This window comes from Ptychodera flava, chromosome 5 (genome assembly GCF_041260155.1).
Source record: "Ptychodera flava strain L36383 chromosome 5, AS_Pfla_20210202, whole genome shotgun sequence".
In the NCBI taxonomy this organism is placed as follows: domain Eukaryota; kingdom Metazoa; phylum Hemichordata; class Enteropneusta; family Ptychoderidae; genus Ptychodera; species Ptychodera flava.
In genome coordinates, this window is record NC_091932.1 from 40,089,027 (window position 1) to 40,115,896 (window position 26,870).

General features: G+C 37.7%; 2 protein-coding genes across 4 annotated transcripts; both read left to right on the forward strand.

Moving 5' to 3' along the window:
* LOC139133923 (GDP-fucose protein O-fucosyltransferase 1-like) lies at positions 1–26,759 on the forward strand. Of its 3 annotated transcripts, none has more exons than XM_070700715.1 (8): positions 1–264; positions 1,359–1,625; positions 2,448–2,542; positions 3,457–3,631; positions 13,378–13,507; positions 15,532–15,727; positions 16,075–16,298; positions 25,487–26,759. In XM_070700715.1, exons 1-7 carry the CDS (start codon positions 252–254, stop codon positions 16,240–16,242), a joined length of 1,044 nt encoding a protein of 347 aa, XP_070556816.1. In that variant the 5' UTR covers positions 1–251; the 3' UTR covers positions 16,243–16,298; positions 25,487–26,759. The 3 variants fall into 3 exon arrangements, with proteins under 3 accessions (XP_070556816.1, XP_070556817.1, XP_070556818.1); XM_070700716.1 differs by having other exon boundaries at positions 7–269; XM_070700717.1 differs by lacking the exon at positions 1–264 and adding an exon at positions 1,130–1,223.
* Positions 21,177–25,660, forward strand: LOC139133712 (tripartite motif-containing protein 2-like). The gene is made up of 2 exons (XM_070700476.1): positions 21,177–23,186; positions 25,487–25,660. Exons 1-2 carry the CDS (start codon positions 21,177–21,179, stop codon positions 25,658–25,660), a joined length of 2,184 nt encoding a protein of 727 aa, XP_070556577.1.
* Positions 26,760–26,870: the final 111 nt, after the last annotated feature.

Below are 26,870 nucleotides of genomic sequence, written 5' to 3' on the forward strand. Positions count from 1 at the left end.
ACCTTTAGCTGTAGCATTTGCCGCGGCCTGCAAACGCTCTGAATCACAGTTTTTTGGTGTTGCATGTGTTTAGATCCGTGCGTGATGTAGTGTGTGGATGTGTATGTAATTTATTTCTGTTAAGTTGCATTTCAACCTACCAGTGAAAGTTTAGAGATGTGATACTGGCCCGAACGAGTAACGATCACCAGCAATTCCTCTTGAAAACCGCCGGCGCTCAGCAACCAAGGCGCCTGTCTTGAAAACCGACAATGATCAAACAAGGCAAGGTTTGTTTACGCATGGTTTACGTCGTAATTCACGCGTCAATTTCAACCACAGGTGTCCGGAGTTGCCGGTTGTACGTGCCCATTCTCTCTATGCATGTATACCGGCAACTCTGGACACCTGTGATTTCAACTATCCTAACCTTTGACGAATATGTGCTCCAAGAAAATTACGTACACCAGGCACTGAGTCACGATTTCCCTTCCTGCATAGTTGAGTACAAACGTACCGAATCGAAAAGCAGTTGAATCAGTTCATCCGTAATTTGTTGTATTAGACTTGTCACTTGCTGCAGTTTCGTAGCCTAGCAACTCCCCTTTAAGATTTTTTGTGTGGGGTCACCTCCCCACACAAAAAATCTTCGAGGAGAGGGCAGATCGTCCATGTAGCCGACACGAACACGAAGTGTCTGTTAGCGGGTACCAGAAACTATGAAAACTAGTAAAGAATGAGCTACAAAATCACTATCAGTTTTAAGTTGAAGGTAGAATAAGTCTGTGCCTTTGTGAGGGAGGTGCGGAGTTGCGGGGCTACGAAACTGCAGCAAACTTGTCACTTGGAGCCTGGATGTACGTTGGTTGTATTGTTACTAATGTTAGTGTTCACAGTTGAATTTGTGTTCCGACTTGATTTCAACTGTAAACAATGACAATGCGCTTCACTCATAAATATGTAGACAATATTCAATAGCCAAATTCTGATCATTGCAACATGATCCAGACAGGAAATATGCTTGATGCAAAACTTATGCAATTTTAATTACTGTCTCAATATACCATATTGTCCTCAACCCACAATTACTCACATGTAATATTATCCAATCATTTGCATTATTCGATCACGCTTGCCAAGGAAAATACGAATCTATCACTGATTTATAAAATCTTGATGCATTCAGAAAAACTCATTTACAGTGCACTTTACCAGTTTGCAGCACATTCTCTGCCAGAGATCAGGTAAACAATTGTTACTCACAAACTTAAGTTTGCGTATATTTCAAAAAGAATGTGTGGAACAAATATGTATGATTGTTAGATTTTTTCTCCCAGAGTGTAGGAAATGACTTCATTTTTTTTCTCATTGCAATCTAGGTGTTGGTCATAGCACAATGATTTTACCAGATCAAACCATTATCCGCCGTCTTCTGTATCTTGCTGTTCTTGTCCTCATATCATTTCCTCTCGTCACTAGTGGTGATGACCAACAAAATGATGCAGATGATGAAGAGAAGGTGATCTTCATCAATGATGATGAGAATGTTTTCGGAGTTGACAGTAAAAACCAACTAAACGTTGGCAGCGCCGGAAAATTACCTGTATGGGATCCATTTGGATATGTCATGTATTGTCCATGTATGGGTAAGTTACATCAAACACTTTGCAAGGTTGAACAAAGAAATAACAAGCTTAGAAATTGCAGTCGTTTGTTGTCAGAAAAGAAATCTTTTATTTTCATTTTAACTTTATGAGCAAGTGATTCAAAGTTAAGCAACAATTAAAAAAACACTGAACACCAATAAAATTATGAACATATATTTAGAAATGAGTTTTTTACATTGAAATCTGTTTGATTAGCTACCTCATTTTGGAAGGGGGTAAACCATGTGCCCAAAGTTAAAGTGTCTGATGACCATCGTCACCTGAAAAGAGCATCACAGCAGGAAAGACATAAACATCTATGCTAACCATAATTTAAAGTAGTTTTAGTCCTGAAGAGGACTTGTACTCTGTTTTGTGGCAAGTTTTGAAGTACTATTCAAAAACAGACTTCTGGTACCGTAGCTATTGCACTTGGCAAGATTTCTCTGGTTGTTGAGAACAATGATCACCAATTCTTGAAAGATGCTTGTCGTTGGTCAGCTTTCATCACTGAAAATGAATAAATAACTTTCTCATTGATTCAGGAACCGTGAAGACTTTAGTAATCATCGACTTAAAAATCTCCAGGTGATTAAAGTGAAGGTATCATCAGCCGCATATGGCTACCATGGAAACCCCTCCACATGTAAAATGTGTTTTCACAACTGTAATTAGTTTCTACTGACTGCCATCTTGTGTTCTCATGAAACATACTGCTTGAAAATCTTGCAATATTATTAATATCGAAACAAGAGTATTGTCTGTTCTGATATTTTTCCAAATTGAAGATACTTTAATTTCTATGTTGGTTTCAATTTCCAGGTAGATTCGGCAACCAAGCAGAGCAGTTTTTAGGTTCCATAGCATTTGCTAAAGCCTTAAATCGAACATTAGTTGTGCCTCCATGGAGGACTTATGTAAGTTCCTTTGTTTTAATAAATTCATAAACATTGTGAAAATCGAGCAATTCAAAATTTGTTAAAGGATTAAACTTTCATTTTTCAGAGTCAGAAATGAGTTGGATTATTGTGGTTAATTTTTATTTTTTGACAACAGTGATTGCAGTGCTTTCAAGTTATGTACAAAGTTTACACAATGCAAACATTTTCTTTGAAATACAAAAAGTCATTGGAAGTTTCATTTTTTACCATTACATGAACAAATTTATCAACAGTAATTATAATTCAATTCAGAAAATTTCAAATGTTTGCATGGTTCAGAGATTCCAGGATTTCCTCATCAAGTTTGTCACCATTATCAAAATAATGAAAGTTTATGCTATTCCAGAACTAAAAGTCAACCACTGTCATTTTGCCAAGAGTCTGTGATAATGGTGATTGACAAGGAAATACTCACACTACCAACTTGAAGATAATAATTCCAGATAGCAGAAAGTTCGATGCATATTGATCATTGCTAACAAGGCATAACCAATTCAATTGTACACTTAAAAAGTAATAAGTAATACATTTCACATAATGACCACACTGTTACAGTGAAGAAATCCACAGTTCTGAGGACCAGGGCAAACCAATTAGACTATGATTTTCCCAGACCTGCTCATTGTTCATGCAGGTTTAGCAGATCAATCAATGTTTATTAGAAGTATGTGATAAAACACTGCTATTAGGACTACCAACTTAGAGGGTCATCAAATGCTGCTCAATACAGGTCCTCAGACAAACACAAGTGAATTTACCGTACTCACCTGTACATTGCACCAATTTGAATGATGGTAAATACACTAAACAAACTGTCCTGCTGTACTCCTACTTTTCATTCACTGTCTTAGAAATATGTTACACAGATTTTTTTTTGTGGTATCTTTCAGAAAAATGTTCCCTATGATGAGTTTTTCAAGTATGAAGAGTTGCAAAAAGCCCATAAAGTTATCTTAATGGAAGAGTTTATGGAGTATCTAGCGCCCTCACACTGGCAACCAGGTCAACGGTTAGGTTACTGTTGGTTGCCTAGGAACTCAGATCAGAAATGTCAAATGAAGAAAGGTTAGTGAATTACAAGACTCATCTATAAAACATAATTTTAAATGTACTTCTTTTGTGCAATGCCCTTCAATAAAGGGCACAGAAAACCCAATTGTTGTCACAGTGGTGTATAATTGACATGGAAGTAAAAGTTGCCTCAAAAATGAATGTTATAAGTACTTAAATTCAGCTGTGTTGAGCTGATTTTGTTGTGAAACTGACAGTTCATGAGAAAGCCTTCATCCAGTATGCTTTGGTTTCAAGTTAAATTAAATGAAAACAACAAACAGTGTCAGTAATTTTAATCTTTTAATGTAGATGTGAGGTTGATTAGTATTCATACCGTATATACAGATCAATTAGATCATACATGTATAGTTGGAGGCCAAATGAAAATATGTGTGCTTCCAGAACCCTGACCCACCCTATTTAAATCCCTCTATCCCTAAACTTTTATTTGTCAATTTCAAAAATCAAGCATGATTTTGCCAAATTTTGCTGTGTTTTGATGGGTCACACTCAAATAAATTAAACAATTAAAAGGTTCCAAAAACCAACCTATCCTATTTCCTGAGGGCTTGTTACTGGAAACACAATTTTTGCCTTATGCCTGAGCATTGTTCCAGCATTAAAATTTTATGCAAATAATCCTTTATGAATGTGATATATTTATATACCTTGCATCTTTGATTGTATAGTTTCTAATTATTCATGAGTGCAAAGTTCAGCAGATAAAAAGAACAGCACGCCTCATAATATGTTACAAGTTAATAGACAATGTTGGCAAAACAAAAAACATACATAATCTGACTTAGCCAGCAGGGTGCAAGTAATGATTAAGCATTTTTAGCTACTATAGACTATAGTCTATAGAAGCTATTGGGATGGGTATCCGTCCCGCGTCAGTCTGTATGTATGTATGTATGTATGTATGTATGTATGTATGTATGTATGTATGTCGTTTGTGAGGCGTCCGTCCACTCAAATATCTGAGAACTGCAGTACTTACTGATTTGATATTTGTTGTGTAGATGAAAAATATGATTTTGAGAAACTATTTTTAGCTACTATAGACTATAGTCTATAGAAGCTATTGGGATGGGTATCCGTCCGGCGTCCATCGTCAGTCTGTATGTATGTATGTATGTATGTCCGTTTGTGAGGCGTCCGTCCACTCAAATATCTTGAGAACCACAGTACTTACTGATTTGATATTTGTCGTGTAGATGAAAAATATGATTTTGAGAAACTATTTTTAGCTACTATAGACTATAGTCTATAGAAGCTATTGGGATGGGTATCCGTCCGGCGTCCGTCGTCAGTCTGTATGTATGTATGTATGTATGTCCGTTTGTGAGGCGTCCGTCCACTCAAATATCTTGAGAACCGCAGTACTTACTGATTTGATATTTGTTGTGTAGATGAAAAATATAATTTTGAGAAACTATTTTTTTAATTTTTTGATATTGTTGAAAATAGGCAAATTAATGCCAAAAAAGGTGTTTTGGTAAAAAATCTTCTTCTTCATAACCGCTGGTCAGACAGCTTTGTTATTTGGTAGACAGGTCCCTGGGGATAACCCAACTTAGATTTGTTAAAATTGTGATGAAATATGCAAATGTGTATTTTTACGGAATTTTTTGTCATTTTTGGTCAAAAGTTGACTTACATTGTATGTAATTCTTGTACTGTATAAACCCTATCAATTCGCCCCCCAAAAAATAATTAATATGATTTTAAATAATTGAATTAATTAGGAAATCATCAAAGCCAAAATAATTTTAGTGTAGAATTATCAGAAAGTTCAACTTTTTTTGACAGTTCATAGTGAAATGCTTACCATCTTGGAGGATTAAAACATGTAAAGGCAACTTTCCTGAATCCCAACTTTGACATATTCTGAACCGTCATTTATTGTGCCCTGTATGTTATTTAATAGTTTGTCATGATAGGGTGGTCAAATAAATAGAGAAAGTTCTAATTTCCATTTATGGTTGACTTGGTAAGGATAAAATAAAATTACTTTTTGAAGAAAAAAATAGAGTGGTCAATTAAAAGAGTGGTCAAAGTGATAGGGTTTTTATGGTAAAGCTGGGCTGTAAGATTCCTCATGTGCTATTTATAGCAGTTATGCAATCTGTGTAAACAGTGCAATGAAAGTGTTACATGATTCCTTATAATGCTTTTGATGACATAAATCTTGATTTAAGCAAGTCTTGTTTACTTAATTAGAGTGTAATTAACTGTAGTTTATTAGCTACTATTGACTAATATAGTCTACAGAAGCTATTGGGATGGGTATCCGTCCAGCGTCCACCATCAGTCTGTATGTATGCTGTATGTATGTATGTATGTATGTATGTATGTCCGTTTGTGAGGCGTCCGTCCACTCAAATATCTTGAAAACTGCAGTACTTACTAATTTGATATTTGTTGTGTGGATAAAATATATGATTTTGAGAAACTTTTTTTATTAATTTTTTGATATTGTTGAAAATATGCAAATTAGTGCCAAAAAAGGCGTTTTTGATAAAAAATCTTCTTCATAACCACTGGTCAGACAGCTTTGTTATTTGGTATACAGGTCCCTAGGGATAACCCAACTTAGATTTGTTAAAATTGTGATGAAATATGCAAATCTGTATTTTTACGGAATTTTTTTTCCATTTTTGGTCAGGCCATCCTGAAATGAGCTATCAAAGATATCCACCTTCTTTATCAATACATGTGTCACATAACACAGCAGAGCTCTGTCGACTGTTGAGTCGCTTGTTTTTTCAAAACCGCTGGTCAGACAGCTTTAATATTTGGTTTACAAGTCCCTAGGATGACCTTAGTGAGATAATTTCATACAGTCAGGAAATACTTAATTTTGTATCCATGTCTATAGTAGCTTCAGGGACTTTGGCCCTATGTTTTTAATTTTTTGATATTGTTGAAAATAGGCAAATTAATGCCAAAAAAGGTGTTTTTGGTAAAAAATCTTCTTCTTCATAACCGCTGGTCAGACAGCTTTGTTATTTGGTATACAGGTCCCTAGGGATAACCCAACTTAGATTTGTTCAAATTGTGATGAAATATGCAAATGTGTATTTTTAAGGAATTTTTTTGTCATTTTTGATCAACATTTGACTTACAATGTATTTAATTTATTTATGTAATTCTTGTACTGTATAAACCCTATCAATTCACCCCCAAAAAAATAATTAATATGATTTTAATTAAATTAATTAGGAAATCATCAAAGCCAAAATAATTTTAGTGTAGAATTATCAGAAAGTTTAACTTTTTTTGACAGTTCATAGTGAAATGCTTACCATCTTGGAGGATTAAAACATGTAAAGGCAACTTTCCTGAATCCCAACTTTGACATATTCTGAACCGTCATTTATTGTGCCCTGTATGTTATCTAAAAGAAATTGTTCAAAATAGTTTGTCATGATAGGGTGGTCAAATAAATAGAGATAGAGAAAGTTCTAATTTCCATTTATGGTTGACTTGGTAAGGATAAAATAAAATTACTTTTGGAGAAAAAAATAGAGTGGTCAATTAAAAGAGTGGTCAAAGTGATAGGGTTTTTATGGTAAAGCTGGGCTGTAAGATTCCTCATGTGCTATTTATAGCAATTATGCAATCTGTGTAAACAGTGCAATGAAAGTGTTACATGATGCTTTTGATGACCTTGAACTTCTTAAGTTTCAAACATTTGTCTCTTCAGTGTGCTTTCTCTGAGTACGTACAGTCTCAACTTATTCAACAGAACTTACTTACAATGTTAATTTGAAAGTTAAAATGTGCTTGGTTAATAGGATGAAAATACTGATAAAAAGATAACCGGCTTAAGATTCTTTATAACCTGACAGATATGCTGTTTTTTTATGACGAAAATCTTGATTTAAGCAAGTCTTGTTTACTTTAATTAGAATGTAATTAACTCTTGTTTATTAGCTACTATAGACTAATATAGTCTATAGAAGCTAATTTGGATGGGTATCTGTCTGGCGTGCACTGTCAGTATGTACAGGGCTCGAAATTAGCAGTAGTCCCGCGTCCACAGACTACCAACTTTTCTCTGGGGCTACCAAAATCCATAAAATGGTAGCCCACACGGACTACCAAAGACCAGGACATAAAATTCAGTCAGTACTTGGCGTGCAATGTCAAATATCTGAACTGACGTACTTGAATGACTGGCACTGGAAGTGATGGTCAATGAAAACGCATTTTCATTGCATTTTGATCATAATGTATCAATCACGGGCAATATGCCTCCTCCTACAGAAAGCCCATGGTCTATTTTTAGCACTGCTACAGTATGTCTAGTCTCGACGTGCTGAGAAGGTCGTGGTCGTTGTCATGACGACTATCAAAATTTTCATACAACTCTGAGAATGAAACAAGTTGTCAATAGATCACCAAACTTTTGAGTATCACTGTTGTCCATTAGGCCCAAAAAAGATCGTTTCTGGTCACCGCGTGCGTCATTTCAGAACCTGCGCGTCATGGCATTTTTTGGAGTTACATACTGATCAGTACAGCTATCCTTGATATCCCTGTTTGCATGTCCAAAATGCTAAACAGAAAACGGAAGTATTATGCAGCCAGTGATAAAAGACAATAACTGTTGCATCAATAGTGCCAAACCAGCATTGTTAAGAAAAAAAAGGAAAAAAAGAAAACCGCGTCGCCACATCACTTTTGCTGAATGTCATGGACCAGAATTTGTTGGTTGTTTGGGTTTTTTTTGTTTTTTGTTTTTTTTTGGGGGGGTGGTACTAGGTGTGTAAGTATTCACATCAAATGACTAGAAAATTCACTTCATGGGCAGAATCTTGAAAATTGCTTTTTCTTGTCACATATCCCTAACTTAAATATGCATGGGCTATCAGCCATTGTCACTGGGCTACCAACTTCAGACCAGATATGAACTGAAAATGCTCACGTGTTTCATTATATATTGCATTTATGTGCAAGTTTGAACCTTTGCTACATGCTTTGCCTACATTTAAAGTGTTATGATCAACACAATGAATTTCACCACAGATCAATTCTAAAGGTCATTAAGTATTCAAATATGTAATTAGCTGAAATAAAAATAACTAATTTCTTTGAGTACTGTCATTGTATCACAATATAGCATGTGTAATTACCTTTGGTCAAGTCCTTCAAGCTCTATATGCCAAACCGTGAAAGCTTGTTAGCTATTTATGCAAATTATGAATTAGCTGACATGAAAATGCAAAATGACTTTCAATACTGTTATAACCTGGTATAATGATCAATGTACACAGCATGTTTCGCCAAATTTTATCAAGTAAATGCCAGTATATATCCCTAATTTGGAAGGTTCATTAAATATGCATATTGGGAATTGGCTGAAAAAATGTCAAATGACTTTCAATAATCTTGTATCATAGTATCTTTAATGTACATAGCAAGTTTTGCCAACTTTGGTCAAGTCAAAACAGATAAATATCGCTAATAAATGCGGGATATCGGACCGCAGGCGGGCGAAGATTGCATTATAAGCGCGCCAACCCAAACTCACTGCATGGACATCACATTTACGAAATCGAAGTCCAAAGTCAACTACGTCATTGTTAGAATAAGAGAGGTTTTCCATCACACGGGAGCATACCACCACAAATTTTGCACAGATGGCGTTGCACTGGCATTGAAAAAGGGTGCATGGGAGCATGGGAACGCGGGCAGTTTCCCTCGCTGTGGGTAGGAAATGCATTGAGCAAGACACACTTCCGGGTTCGCAAAAAAAACGAGGATCCCATTTACGGGGCGCTCAAATATAAACTATTTGCTGTGATACATAGCAGAGGCGTATATGTTTGTGATGCTGAGAATAACATCAGTAAATAAATGACGGGTTTTAAAAGTTGACGTTTTTTGCGATGAAACAGACTTCTGAAGATAGCTCGCTTGGGGAACACGTCATCCCGGCCGCTGTCCGCTTTGACCCCAGTAATTCACAATGGTTTTGGTCGGCCCCAGGTACCCAAGTCACTTCGACCCCGTCACACTTTTGCCTACATGTCCACGGAGACGATTCAACATGTTCCACAACAAAGCCAAGACAAAAATTGAAAATATCAATAAAATGGCTTCACAAAGGCTGAAATACACGATACTCGATGAAGTATGAAGTTTATGAAATGAAATCAAAATTGACAACACAAGTGTTTGTCTCGGGTAATACCACTTGAAGTTGTTTTTTCCATACAGTGCAGTATTTGTCAGTGACAAATTAATCTTTGCAATACATTTTTTTGCGATGAGCTGGAAATTTGATTAATATCGAGTTAATGTACATAAATATTCCGTTATTTACTGGGACACGTTTATTTTCTCGATCCGCTATCTGCGGACTACGTGCTGAAGTACATTGACTGTTCATGTCAACGATCGTTTCTCCCTCTGCAGAGTTTCTGTATCCCGTTCAACAACGCTGTACCTCGATCACACGATAGTGACGCTATGTAGCTGTGCAGTATTGAAACTTATCATAAAATGGCCACCTCGTCTAACAGTAACACGTATTGTCGGGATTATCGTACGGAAAAAAGACTGCAAAAGTAAGACTTATGAATCTTCATCAGAATTGAACACATCATGATTGTACACGAGTATCAACCGTGAATGCACGTTGAGCTCGGCAGTTACACAAGCATGGTACGCTACATGCATAGCCCTACGAGTATGGCGACAGTGTCCGGCTTTTGCTACGCCGCCTACCGGAGGTGGGAAGCCGCGTAGCCAAAGCCGGACACTCTCGTCATACTCGTAGGGCTAGCTACATGCACTGCCGCGATGCCGATCGTATGCATTCCAAGGCCTATCCCGGAATTTGTTTCACAAACAACCTCAAAGGAGAGCAAACATACTTCTATGGACATGACGAACACGTTTCTTGGCGAAGCAAAATCAAAACAGTGCAGAAGTACATGAAGTAGGTCATGGCCTTGGACTCTGTGCACGAACCTGATTGGACACTTCAATACCTTTGACCCAAAGTTATTATTCATCAGCACTTCCATGCCATGAGGCTAGGTAGAGAACGTATGTACTCATTTCTGGCGATCGAGCAGCGAGGGAAACAATCAATTACCAAGGATAAAGCTAATTTGCTAAATGATATTTTATCTTGAATAGTGAGTTGAATGAGTAATAAAATATCATATTTTTAATGTTCAATACGAGGTTGAAACACGGAGGGACCGTGGTTGAAACCAGTGCTATCCAGCTGTAGCCAACCTGGACAAGCACATTTCACAGCGCCCTCAAACAGTCGATTGTTTTCACTTGTCATACGCGGCGTAACAGAAAAATTAAAACTTTCATAACTTCATTAATATCCAAGCCACGCCCACCAAAACCTTTTCAGTTCTAGCCATTTGAATTCTGAAGATGTCTACCAAATTTGACTGAAATACGTTCAGCCGTTTTTGAGAAAATGGACCAACAGACAGACAGACAGACAGACAGACAGACACACAGACAGACAGACAGACAGACAGACAGACATCGCTGCGACATATGCTCACGTGTTCACACGTGAGCAAAAAATGGTAGCCCAATGGGACTACCAGGGAAAAAAGTTAATTTCGAGCCCTGCTATATGTATGTATGTTTGTATGTATGTATGTATGTCCGTTTGTGAGGTGTCCTTCCACTCAAATATCTTGAGAACTGCAGTACTTACTTATTTTATATTTTTGTGTGGATAAAATATATGATTTGAGAAACTATTTTATTAATTTTTGATATTGTTGAAAATATGCAAATTAGCACCAAAAAAGGCGTTTTTGGTAAAAAAATTTTCTTCTTATTAACCACTGGTCAGACAGCTAGTTATTTGGTATACAGGTCCCCAGGGATAACCCAACTTAGATTTGTTGAAATTGTGATGGATATGCAAATCTGTATTTTTACGGAATTTTTTTTTCCATTTTTGGTCAGGCCATCCTGAAATGAGCTATCAAAGATATCCACCTTCTTCATCAATACATGTGTCACAAAAGGTTATTCTCTACATAACACAGCAGAGCTCTGTCAACTGTTGAGTCGCTTGTTTTTCAAAACCGCTGGTCAGACAGCTTTAATATTTGGTCTACAAGTCCCTAGGATGACCTTAGTGAGATAATATCATACAGTTAGGAAATACCGGTACTTAATTTTGTATCCATGTCTATAGTAGCTTCAGGGACTTTGGCCCTATGTTTTAATAATCGCAAAACATGTAGCATAGATGACACTGCCATTTGCCAAATTAGAACTGCTCAGGAAATGATGTTGTCACATCATGCTTTGTCAAATACTTGCAGTCATGATGAGCTCCAATGCAAAACGGTGACTATGATCAAAACAATTCAGAGACAAATCTGTATGGAAACAATCCTGCCTCAAGACATTCATCTTATGATTATCATAGAAAACATACGATGTCAAACTGAAGTTTTAAATTTTCATGTTAGAGTGAAAGTGACTTTACACTATTAGGGCTCTTTCTCTCAAACCTTTCATTGATTTTGAAAGAATCAAATTTGGAAAGATCTGATGCTTTTGAAATTGCATTTTTCACACAAAATGTCTTACATCTGCAAAGATGATGAAAGCATGCATCTGTTGATCTACAACTGATCTTCAACAAGGAATAAGCAAATCCAGTGGATATATACCTTGGACTTCCAATCTTTTTGCCTTGAACAGCGTATTCACTATGCTATCGTTCTAGACTCAGTCCAAGTCTGTGAAAGAAAAAAAAATATTTTGGTGAATCCTGTAGTGGAGAAATCAAAACTGTTTTTGCTGACCATGACATTGTGGAGTTATCACTATATTCTGGGAGAAACTTACTGCCAATTGCATTCACTCCATGCACGCACAAAGGCGCCGCAAGATCAGATGCAACAACAAAATGTATCATCAATGCATTATAACCTTCTGAAATGACTGAAGTTCACATAATTGAGCCAAGTCTACTACTGATTCAATGGACCAGTGAATGACGCTATAGAAATAACGGGCGACACGCTGACCATAACGTTTATTTGTGGGCAAGGGCGAGAGGAAAGCCAAAAATTAACGGGCGAGGCTTGTCGAGCCTGTTAATTGGCTTTCCTCGAGCCCGCGCCCACAAATAAACATAATGGTCAGAGCGGAGTCTGTTATTTCCATTATATATCAGCGAACCCGAGAAAACGTCAAAATTTGCGAAATTCCAGAAGGCGGAACGACAACAGGGCCCCAGAAAATGAGCAATACGTGACGCACTGTCACGCGCGCTGTAAAAATTGGCAAATCCGGAGATGTTTTCAGAAAAAAAAGTATCTCAACTTGACCTACAAGTACTCCATTTATTTTGTGATTGATTATGATTTACGTTTGAGCTGTAAAGTTACGATACTTTGAGTTGTTAATCTTATTATTCATATTCACGGCGCATGTAAACAAACCAACTGTGTATTTGTGGTCAGTCACGTGGTTCAGCTCGACACAATCAAAATGCGAGGGCATGGCATGGTAATATAATAACAAATATAGCCTTAGGATTACAGAATATACAACAATACAGTTTGTCAGACAGTCAAACACTGAGTATCTTTGCTCACTTTGGTACAGCAACATCTTAGTGTTTAGTATATTCTTCATCATCAAAGATTACAGTATCCATACATATTACATGTACCACAGTGTCACTTATATTATTTTGTAGTTCCTGACGATTCACTTCCAATTTTCATTTTTCTTCAAAGGTAGTCCATTTGGTCCATTTTGGGATGCATTCAACATTGATTTTGATGAGTTGGTGTCCTATCATGTCAGCAGCTATGTCAGTGGATCAGAGAAAGATTTTTCTGCATTCCATGAAGAATGGAATTCACAGTAAGAATCTCTACTCTCTGTGTTATTCTTATCAATACCTGTTTTAAAGACTGCCTTAAACTATATGATCAACCTTAATGTAGTTCATGAACTCATCCATGTCCGAGGAGATTTTAGTCTGGTTGCTGTGATGGTCAAAGCCAAAATATTTCCTCACCCTAACTTTACCTCAAGGCAACAGCCTTAGATTGTCCGGGAACAGAAAGTTTTAAGTTTCAAAAATATTTAAAAGTGCAAAACTGAAAATTACAAAGAAGGGTGGTACAAAAGATAATTCGTGTGTACAAACGCCTGTAAAAATACATGTCTTCTCATATGTTTTCATACATGGTATCTGTTTGTATTGCCATGACATCTTTGGTGAACACAATACATACTTTTATTTCATAATAGAAACTGTCTTATCAGTTTATTATGATAAAGAAAACCATGGCAAGACTCCAAAAGACTTGGCCCATATTAAGCTACACTGCAGTTCATGCTTGTATTTATTAGTCCCCCCCCCCCCCACACACACACACAGATGCAGTCTGGCGTGGACTTAAAGATTGGGTCCCATCTTAGTCTGGCAGAGACCCTGCGATTCGCGTTCTTCTAGCCCTGTTGGAACACGCGCGCGCCCTTCAAAGACCGACGCGAATCGCCAGGGTCTGGACGTTCTGCAAGCGACCGGTCGGATTCTGCCTGATCCGGGTACTTTACAGAAACTCTACGATCCGTCAATCAAAACAAATGACAAGTACACAGGCCTAATAAAATTAAAAATTAAAAATAAAAACAACATACTGCGTATATAAGTCTACCAGCTATAGTAAAAATTTCTCCGCCCAGTTAGATTGGTGTTTCTTTGACGACACTACCCTTATGATTTCATTATACTTGCAAAGAACCGACAGTCACTGTGTCTGGCAGCGCGTGCTCACAGCTTGCACAGCCTTCGAATGCAGGCCTATCGCGGCGCGCACAAAACAAGGCACAGCGACTGTGGAGAGTCTAGGTCCATCTGTCAGTTCATTTGGCTGTCAGTCAGCAGCCGTTTCTCTGTCACCGCAAGCCGATTTTTTCAAACTGGGTGCAAGGATAAAGTACTGTGGCATACATATGCACATCAATTTATTTTGCGATACAATCCAATATAGCCACTGGGCGGCCATTTTGTTACGAATTTTTAATGTTTTCGAACTATAACTCAACTATCTCTGAAACTATTTCGTTCATTGTTGGTACACAGATATAGTACTATGGCTTATATATACATGTCAATTTATTTCGTGATACGATCCAATATGGCCGCCGGGCGGCCATTTTGTTGCGATTTTTTCATGTTTTTGAACCATAACTCAACTATCCCTGAACAGATTTCGTTCAAACTTGGCACACAGACATTGTATTGTAGTGTGCATGTGCATGTCAATTAATGGTGCGATGCGATCCAATTTGGCTGCAGCAGTTTATGGTGTGATGCTGTCCAATATGGCTGGTGCGATGTGATCCAATATGTCCACCGGGTGGCCATTTTATTGCTTTTGCTACGTAATAGCATGTCTGTTTTGCTACCTGTAGAACTTTGAAAGAAATTGCATGATCTACCAGGCCAGAAGGCAAGTGTAATTGAAAAATGTGACATGCATGTGGTATATAGTGGAGTGCATCCAGCCAAAGTACATTTTGGAAGAAAAATCTGCATCATCTGTCTTTTTCTGCTGTTTACGTTTTCCCCAAGTACACAAACATGACCCCAACAGACCACTATCATGTGATTTCCCAACATTTAACAAATTCACCCCTCTCTTCTATAATGAAGCTACTTAGCATGTAATTTAATCACCGTAATTCAAACGCCATAATCCAGCAGGGACTGTGTCATCAGCAATGACTTGTTCATAACAAAAGGCGCCCTCAGACAACTACTGATGGATAACATTAGGAAGAGGGACCAGCATTCGTAACCTTGCTTAATTTCACATCTGTTTTGGTACAGAATTTCTCCTTTCTCAACACTGATTATTTGGATTTTTCGTCAGATTTCCAGTGTCTGAACATCCAGTGTTTGCATTCAAAGGAGCTCCAGCGTCTTTCCCTGTACATCCTGAAAACAGAAAATATCACCAATACATGAAATGGAGTGATTCTATCATGTCTGAAGTCAATGCACATATACAACAACTTTTCCACGGAGAATCCTTTGTAGGAATTCATCTCAGAAATGGAATGGACTGGGTAAGAAATTCCGGCAGTGTTTGAAGAGTGAAAGGGTTTTGAGTGGCTTCTCTGAAAGGTGAAATGGCTTCCAATGTGTCTTGAAATTTGTCCAACAGGATTGAAACAGAATTCAGTGGCACTGTGTAATTACAAAATTACTCAAATGAAAAATATACATCATCTAGAAATTGATCATAAACTCACTTGACCTTTTCAATGTCACCAGATGAAAACTCATCAAGATATTGAAAAAAAGAAATGTAAAATTAAACAAAAGTAAACATTTTACAATCTATATTAATCAAGATTTTCTCTGTGATAGAAATCGAAATCTACAGTAAAAATAATGTCCCCAATTATTTTAGGACAGGGCATGTAACCATGCTGAAGGTCGTCATAATCTGATGGCATCACCACAGTGTTTAGAACGAGGTCAATTACTTACTAGAGGAATGTGTTACCCAACAACCCCAAGTATCCTGGAAACAACAAAAGCTGTTGTCATGAAGATTCAGGCAAAACATGTTTCATAGCAACAGACCATGATCCATTGGAGGAGGAACTCAATGACTTCTTAAAACCAATACAGGTAGGTGATCATTTTGAGAATGAATAAGATTTGATAAATTTACTGTCAACTTTAATGTAATTAGTAATCTTGATACACCAAAATACCTTTTCGTGTCAGTTATAATTTGTTTTCAAATAATTTGCCTGTAAACGGCAGATTTTCAAAAAGTGAGAAAAACAAATACAGTCCCCCCATTGTGTACTGACATAAGAACCACTCACAAGATATTTCATAAATCAGAAAGAGACATTTTGATATGGCAACCGTGTCGGTATTTGAAACACATGGAGCTAACTCAGTATGGTTCACAGCCAAAATATCGTTCATCTGCAAGTCATGCTTTATGTGTCGGAAACACAGTTCACATGAGTTGAACTCTGGACAGTATGGTGGCTGGAAGAGCAAACTAACATTTCAATTTCTGAGCATTTCTCTGAGTTCTGGTTCTGCAATTCCACCGTGGTGGAATCCAGCGTTATCGATAATCACAACATCGCCGGGACTGATCACTGGATTGCCATCTTCCCGGATAACTTGCAGTGTTTCATCGGAGAAATGTAGCATTTCCATTCCGTTTGAAGGCCGTGTATAGTAATGTTAAAATGAGATACTCCCAAAGGACTGTGCAACAAGTTTAAGGTTAAATTCACATCAGAGTATACCTTTGACTTCGAACGCCCTCTCTCCCACCTGACTGTGACCATAACTTCGGTTACCAGTTGTCCGTTTTACTCCGGCTTCGTCGAAGAAGTGCACAGTAAGCGGATTCATCATTGATACCATGTTGATATACTGCACAATGCATTGCATGTTTCGTTCGTGTGTTAAGCTGTACCTGAGACACTTTCTTGTATGTAAAATTAAGATCGCGACGAAAAATGTAATAAATTGTCCTGTGTGCCGGTAACGTGTTCAGATCACAGACGCCACTGTGTAACAGGTCAGCTCGAATTTCAGTCGCTGTCATCAACGGTTTTCTTGACTTTAGGTACTCGATGTACTCAACGACTTCAGGTCTAGATTTTTCATGGGGCCGTCAACTTGACCGGCCTTGAATGGTGAGACCTGTTTGCTGGTATCTGTTGATAATGTTAGCCGCTGTTGATACAGGAGGATCCGTTTCTTTTGCCACCGATCTAATACTATAGACATACCATTTAGCCAATGTCAAACTACGAGGTTCGAACGTTCTCGGAATTCTTTGGTTGGCTGACATTTTGAAACACTGGTTTTGGATTGCGCGCTGCTAATATGTAGTTATTCACTTGTGGTGATACCATTTTCGTCAGGAAGTAGGTGGAAAGAATACATTTAATCAATTTCTAGGCCTGTTTTACGATAGAAATTTAACACAACATTTAACCAGGAATAACAAAATGAAACACATCCTCTTTAGTAGATAAGTAACTCATGAAGTTTTGAAAATATACAACCTTATTTATTTCAATAATTGATGGTCTGCACACCCCATTGTGTAAAATGGAATATCCAGTTTCGGACACTGACTGGCTTCCCGCAGACACCGACACAGCCGCCTTCATGTCTCAACAACACTGATTGCTAATTACTTGAGTAGATATCGACGTCTCCAGCGGTTTCCCTAAATATATTGGGGCTTCAGTGTACCAAAAATTACCACGATTGCAATAACTGATGTACCGGTACAAGTAAATGAGCATTTGTCACTTGTCTTACAGATGCGCTGGCTGGCACTATTATTGCCTGACACAATACTCTGATAAAAGCAAAAGTTTAGCCGTGAGAACTAAGAAAATAGTGAACGCCATGTTAACTGGCAATGCACAGACACTCTGTGCAAAATCTATTCACTCTGTGTCGAACTAAATGTGAAGTAAAGTCATGAACAGATATTTGTCTGGGTGATAATTCTTGATGTTTGAGGGAAACTATTTCACTATACCTTACAAAACTTTAATTCCACTGATTGATTAATAGATTTGGTACTGCACAAATATGAATCCTTGAGTGAGATTGAAAGACAACGATACCTTTGATTATATTAAAACTTAATTTCAAATTTTATTGTCGTAGATGTACTTGTTAACTGTAGATGGAACTGTAATACACATCAAACGCCACTAAGTGTGCAGCAATGGAGGTTTATATGATATTCATTCAGCAGCCTTAACTAAGCGGCACAGTTGCAGTTGTGTTCTAGACTAACAGGTGATAATAACTACGAATGTTGGTCTGCACATACATCTATTACATGAATGAATAACTCAACACAAGTGGGTATTAATCACAAATGATTTGAACTGTTCAGGAGGTAGAGTTGTTCAGGGTTTAGGGTTTAGGGTCATGACGAGATGGCTTCTAGACGACCGGAACCATGCTGACTGGATCCTGGTCAACTCGACCCTGAACCCTGAACAAATCTACCTCCTGAACAGTTCAAATCATTTGTGATGAATACCCACTTGTGTTGAGTTATTCCATTTTTTCATGTAAAAGACGTAAGTGCTGACCAACATTCGTAGTTATTATCACCTGTTAGTCTAGAACACAATTGCAAGTGTGCCGCTTAGTTAAGGTCGCTGATAGAGAACCTATACTACCATCATGCTTCAATTGGGGTATTAGCGCATTTTCCTTATTTACTTACACAAGTGTCACCAATTTTCATGTTTACATGTATTTGCGATGAAAGTAAAGAGTTCTATGGGGTTGGTTTTTGATTTACATTCATCACATCCCTAATGTCACCGCAGGTAGTGAACCTTTGGAATGAATTGATCAGGGCATGGATGCTTTGGCAAAAAAATGATTTGGGTCCAGTTGACTTGTGCAGGGTCCAGTTGAACTTGGGTATGGTTCTAGTTGTAAATACGGCTAGTTTTCAATCGGGTTCGAACTCACAACATACAGCATCCAGTTGCCTGAGTGTCTTGTTGACGCGGGGTGCAGTTGACCTAGCTGTTACTGATGAGATGGGTTAAGTTGCTGACTCTCAGGGACTCCTGGAAGCTTGAAAACATGGGCTTTGGTACATTCACATTATCTTCTTGTTGATTTTGCTGGAGATGGGATTCTCAAGCCTCAGTGTTCAAGCATTGGGAACAGTGTATAAATGCTTGGAATCATAGAGGTTACCAAGGTTTCAGGCCAAGCAACCAGGCCAGTTAGGTCAGTACCAAACCTTAGAGGTACCCAGTAGATGGCATAGCCTTTATGACGTGAGTGTCTTGTTGATTCAGTTGTGTCTGGCTATTGCTTGATCAAATGGTGTCCTGTTGATTAGCAGCATATCTGACTGGTGCGTAATTGAACAGAATGATGGAGGGAACTGGATGGCGAGGAGTTGGGCGGTTGGATGTGGCAGGAAAGTTATGCTGAATGTAGGCTGGAGGAAACCATTGCTATGGCCTGGCAAGGAATAAGCTGCTCTACTTCTTGGGTCAGTTACTAAGCCAGGCTGTCCAATGTAGTAGTCGAGTGGATTGTGCCTAAGATTGTGCCCGAGGAGTGGGTCTGGCACAGGGTTAGACTCAGAGAATTAATTGTGACGATTTTCGCTCACGTAGTCTTCACCGACTTTTTGTGAGTGTCGTCTTCTGGCCAGCTGGCATGCTTGTTCAAACTAACTCATAGGTATATATACCAAAGGCCTTTGAGAAGAAGGTATGAATAAGCAAACAGAGGTGAGAGATGTGAGTAATTGACTGCACTTTACACACGGTGAATAGAGTGAACGGCTTTGTGCCATTTGCAGAAGAGGAGCTGTTTGGCTGAGAGAAATGTGGAGGGAACATGTTTACAACTTATAGTGTCTAGAAGCTGGAAGGGAGCAGTTTGGCAAGTTCACAAAACATATCTGTGCCAAACACACAGATTTCACTAAAAATTAAGTTACAAATCAAGAACAGAATATTTGTCTAGGTGATGGTTCTTGATGTTTTAGGGAACTATTGCACCTGCATTTACAATATTTCCATTTTATTGATTGATTGATTGAGTTGGTATTGCAAAAATGAATCCTTGAGTGAGATTGAAAGATGATACCTTTGATTATAACATAACTTACTTATTTCCATGTCTTTTCCATAAAATGAATTTCAAAGATTATTGTCATACCGGTAGATGCACTAGTTTACTGAAGATTGAGAGATCTCTAATACACAAACACCACTAGGTGCTCATCAACATAGGTTTACGTTAAGGAGGCCCTGCATGCTTGCATTTGAAGCAATATCTTATCCACAATAGCAATATATTACGACATTGTGACCTTGTGAAAGTGGTGATTCAATATGTATTTTACTTTTGACCCATATCCAAAGGAATGTGGATGTCACTAATTTTTATTCAATCATTTACAATAAGTTTTGAGATTTTATATTGTGATCTACACTGTATGCTAAGTTTATTTCATTTTGTCTGAAATTTATTAACAGCAAAACTGTGTAAGGTAAGGTCTAACAATAAATCTTTGATCTGTCTGTCATGACAAGCGTACACTGGTCTGACAGTGTATGGTAATTGTTCCAGTTTAGGTTGGCCATTCTTCTATACATTATAGTGCACTAATTTCAAACCCCTTTTACTGTGAAATACGTAAAAAACCTGCTATTGCTCTCCTTTCAGAATTATCCTTTATTCCTTATTTGTATCGGTAATATTTTAATATTTATTACTTCTCTGATGACCTTGAGTGTCCAAGGTTCAAGAAGCAGGTAGTAATTGCATGTAATACCAGTACCCTGGTTTGCTGACTAACAAAATGGTTTATTGACTCTGCCAGATCAAGACATAATACTTGTCTACAAATTTCATGCATAATACATCACATGATATAGTATGATATAACCATATATGGACTTCAAAGGCTGAGCTTCTTGTCAGTCTCACTGCAGCCTGATTAACAGCAACATCATTATGGCGGCCTCCAAGCTTGCAACACCTGAAGAAATTCTGGATGAAATTGGAGAAGATTTTTTGACTTGTCCAATCTGTCTGGAACAGTACAAGAATCCAAAAATTCTGCCATGTTATCATACCTTCTGTCAACAATGTCTGGAAAAACTGGTGGAGAAAACAGGAAGTTTGAACTGTCCTAGTTGTCAGAAGTCAGTACAACTTCCTGAAGATAGGGTTGCTGGTCTTCATAATAACTTCAACATAAATTCAATGTTGGAAGTTGTCAACAAGAGAATAGGAGAAGTCACTGATCAAAATGAAAGAAAATGTGAGTTTTGTGAAGAAACTAAAGCTTCAGTGTTTTGTGTGGATTGTGGGCAATGTTACTGTGATGTGTGCAGTGAGAAATTTCACAAAAAGCTAAAACAAGCAGCCATGCATGAAGTGTTGACGGCAGAAGAATACAAGAAAGGAAAGAGAAGGACAGAATCTGTAAAATCCATACAAAACTGCGAAATTCATCCAAAGCATGAGATTAATTTTTTCTGCGACACGTGCAGGATTCCCATCTGCAGCGATTGCACCATCATTGACCATCGTATTCCTGACCATAGTCATCGATATCTTCAAGAAGTGGCAGATGAATGCAACAAGGAGTTGTCAGTGCTGGTTGAGAAGTTGAAAGTGAAAGCAAGAGAAGTGGACCAAAGCACAGCAGAGGTCAAGGATGCATGTAAGAAAGTGACAGAACAGTGTATGATGAACAAACAGAAAGTTAGAAAACAGAAAGACGCCCTCATTGACAAGATAGAGAAAGAAGAAAGAAAGCTGATAGAAAAATTGGACACCAACTGTAGCCTGCAGGTCAAAGGTCTTCAAAGTGACATCAGTGACCTTGAATCGAAATATGAAAATCTTATAAGCACTTGTAGTTACACTGAAGCACTGATGCATCTTGGGAATCCAGCTGAGCTTCTCTCCAAAACTCCAAGTGTAGTGGTCAAACTTGAGGAGTTGGTTTCCATAGATACCAAATCTACATCTAGTATAGAACATGGAGTGGTAGAGTTCTTCCCTTCTGATGACATCACAACAGATGGAATCCTGGGATTGCTGAGATCTGATGTCTGTATCTCACAGTGTACAGTTGACAACATTCCAAAGTGTCTGCTGAAAGGTGAATCCATAAATCTACAGATCACAACCAAGGATAGATCTGGAAAACCAGTGATTCCAAGACAAGCAGTGGAAGTGACATTGACAAAACCAGATGGATCAAAGACAAACCTTGATGTGACAGACAACAGAGATGGCACACACACTGTGACTGCTAACACTGACATGGATGGTAAATATCAAGTTGCCATGACAATAGGAGATCAGGAAGTACCAGGATCACCATTTGAAATTCCTGTCATCAAAGGATTGGTGAAAACACTGGGTAAGAAAGGAAACAATAAAGGAGAGTTTAATAAACCATACAGTTTGACAATCAACAAAAAAGAAGATTTAGTTGTAACTGACTTCAATAACCACAGAATACAAATTATTGACTTGGATGGAAATTGGAAGAAAACTTATGAATTTAAACAGTTTGGAAAGGCATTTCGTCCACTTGATGTAGCAGTATCAGCTGATGACAGATACTTCATGACAGATTTCAACAACAAACAAGTTGTTGTAAGTGATGAGGATGGTGAAGTCATCACAACCTTTGGACAAAATGAACTGAAATACCCCACAGGCATCAGCATCAGTCCACTAGATGGCGCTGTTTATGTGACAGACTGGGATGGAAAGTTTGGAGATGAAACTGACAAGGATGGACACTGTATCAGGAAGTACACACAGGATGGCCAGTACATCAAATCATTTGGTAAATATGGTAAAAAGAATGGTGCATTCAAAGGACCATGTAACATGATACATGATGACAAGGGCACACTATTTGTAGCAGACTGTGATAATGATCGCATTCAGGTATTCAATGCAGATGATCAGTTCCTGTACAAATTTGGAATCCCTGGTGTAAGAGGATGGTCAGCTGTTTGGTACACGTAATATATGTTTTGACTCAGACAGATACATTTATATCAGTGATGATGATCATTACATTCAGAAATTTGACTGCACCGGTAGATTTATATCTCGTGTCGATAGAAAGGAAGATGAATTGAATTACCCCAGAGGATTGATAATAACCAACAGTGTTCCGATGAAGATGATGGTTGCAGACACATTCAACCACTGTATTAAAGTTTTTGTACTCTGAATAAGACCTTGTGAACCTCAAGATTTGTCAAGAAGCAAACAATGGAAAGTGACTCAACCACATTACAATGTAAAGACATTCACTCAGAACACAAACAGAAACAAATACTTGCTTGGGGAGTGCAGTTGATCAGACTTTTTAAACTCACAACTTGAAAATTTAGAAAATCTTGATAAAAAATCCGATGTATAGAGCATTATGATCACATTGGAAACCTAGTAAACTTCTGTGAATGAATGGTGAACTATATGTAACAGGAACAAAGTTAACTTGTGTGTACACGCCGCTACACAGGATGTGAAGTAAAGGGATGTCTATGTAAAATTTTGGTATTGAACAAAAAAATTACCCAATATTTACCAATATTTTAATTCAAAATGGCCACTAGCCCTGTGTTATCTCTATGATGGAAAAATAAAATTCATGAATTTCACAAAAGTAAGTTATTGAAAGTTTTATCTACTACATAAGCTCAAAAATGAGCCTTTACAAGTGGTAGGCCAAAAGAATATTGTAAAAGTTTTAGAGTCGAAATATCTATCCCCAATGCACATTCTTCCAGAAGGTAGTCTTCTTGACACAGTGTTCGCCGGTGACTTTTTTCTCCTCGCGTACGGCATACGCATTAGTCTGCTAAAATTGCGTAATGGTGGATTTGAGTGCGTAATTTCACTTCCGCACTCGATTGATGAAAACACTGACAGCAAAATACAATGTGCCGTTGAATAAACCTACACTACATATTCGGATTGTACGATGTAACATTATTTTAATGAAAACAGTTAACGAACAACTTGAACAATGTTGAAACGTAACAGCGAAGGGTATACATGCAACCGTCACAACACATCGGGCAACCCAAAAGTTAGAGTTATGGCAGCTTATCCAGACGGTTTCTGGACGTTTCGGCACCAAGTCGTTTCGGCCCAAGACGTTTCGGCCTTCCAATTTCAGGCCCCAAGTCCGAGTGTTTCGGCACCGCAACCCAAGACGTTCGACACCACTGAAGGCTACCTGTGGGAACTAGTGCTGGAGCGTAATGTTACAAATCAAAGTACTAAAAAGTATAGTGTCAACTAACATTCACGTACATGCTTAATCTTTGTGAGAACATGCGAAGACACCGTAAGAAAAACTTCATATCATTTTCAAATCTGTTACACAAGTTTATCGATATCAATAGCCGCCGACACGGCAAAAGTTTGAAAGCGGTGAGGAAACAGCACGGCAAAATTCACACAAAATGCACATAAAGTACTGGTCAGAACGCAAAGGTCACGCTTACGAATATGACGGATCAGTCAATTACTAAATAGTTTGAAAAAAAATCGAAACACAGATGCCGAAACGCCTTGGGTTGCGGTGCCGAAGTGACTTGGGACGGAAAATGAGAGAGGCCGAAACGACTTGGGCCGAAACGACTTGGTGCCTGAACGACCAGTTGCAGTTACCATATAGACACTTTGCAGTGTTCAAAATTTATCGGGATTCCGACGAGCTCTACCAATGAATCATTTAGTTCACGGACTCGTAGAGCAAAGTTGAAAGAAATTAAACAGATTTGTCTGCTTCGACGCCATGCTGCATGTGTGCTTGATCAAAATTTGGGAACAGCGAGACGCGATGATCGTGCACGGTTGGCATTTATATAATTTGTCGCAACATTTCTGTCAATCACTCACTTTCAGAAACTATCGCTCGCCTGAAAATTAGCAACGTAATTCATAGGCACAGCTGACATGATAACGTGCCTAACGTGATAACGTGTGGACTACGATGCCGATTTTTCAGACAACGCCCAGAGAATTCGAAACTTTCCACACAAAATGAGTGATTGACAGAAATGTATGTGTTGCAACAAATTTCGTCTGGTTGTCGCCTAAGCTCAGTCGTGGGGAGTGCTTTCGTTGTTATCCTTTGCGTATAGAAAACGCATAAAGATGAAAAAAATGCGTAGAGAGTCAATTTCAATGCGTAAATACGCACGATTTTTGCGTAAACGCGAACTCTGTTCTTGTGATGTGAGAAAAAAATCTACATGTATTTTTATTTTCAGGTCAAAGTTCATTATCTGAAGCCCGCTCTACCACAGATAGATCTAGCAATACTTGGAGAAGCTGATTATTTCATCGGGAATTGTGTTTCTTCATTTACATCTTTTGTCAAACGTGCACGAGACACCAGTGGTGAAGACAGACCAACGATGTACTGGGGATTTGATGTTGAATAGTCATATGTTTATGGAAACATACAGTGACGGAGTTATAAGGCTGTTGTGAAAGCCAAAGAAGGTGAAACAAAACCAAAACATTTTTCTGTGAAATTTTCAAGTTACTTTGTTTAAGCTGTAGTAGGTGACATCATGTATTTCTACTTGACAGTGAAGAGCTGCATGGACATTTTGAAAGAAAGTTTAATTATGGGAGTGCAAGCAACAGATATCACATGATGATTTAAAGTACACCGAAAGCCTTAAGAATCCAAACAGTGACTAACATTATAGAATTTACAAAGCTTCATTCTCTATGAACAAGTACATTTCTTTTAAACAGTAGTGGGAAAAACTGTAATCTTTTTTATCATGTAGACACTTTTTCTACAACTCATTCATACTTTTCTATTGATTGTATTGAAAATTAGAAGCTTTAAACAGTGAGCCAGGGTATTTGGTAGTGGATATGAGACCCCTTGTGGAAAAAGAAGTACATGTATAAGTTTGGCAAAAAACAATCTCCTCACTTTACTTTACAGTATATTGCACCAAATATTTTAATTGTTCTGACAGAATGAGATCTTCTATTCACTTTAAATTACCAGAGCACATCTTTCATCAGTTTTAGTTCATTATTATCCATCATCCAATACCTCCAGCCAATCAGATGGCTTGATGATGAGACATCTTATTGTGTAAAATACAAATCTTCTTCAGCATAGCATGTCAGCTTAACACAGCAATGTCCCTCAGTTTGAAGATTTATGTAATTGGATTTAATTTAAAGAGAGTACTAGGATTGTCAAAATTTGGATGTCATTTCAGACAATTGCATTGTAAAGAATTTGAAGTATTGCAAGGTCAGTACATTGTTGAGAGTTCATAATACAAGTCAAATTTCTATATTTAAACTACTTTTTAACTAAAAGTTACTAAAACTTATGTACCTATCTCAACTGTAAAAATCATGAACACCAACGCCTGCAATTTCTTTTATGTTTTAATTTCCACAAGTATTGTACAAGTGCAGATGTTTATAAGCAGATGCATAAGTTTTTATTCAGAATTCTGGAAACATTCTTAATTGGGTGAAATAAAGATGTCTTTAAATATGTGATGACATTGAACAAGCAATTGAATTTCTATAAATTGTAGCAAAAACTCTGTTTAATCTGCTATTAACAAAGTTATACACTTGGATTTAATTGTGCTATTTTCGCTGATAGAT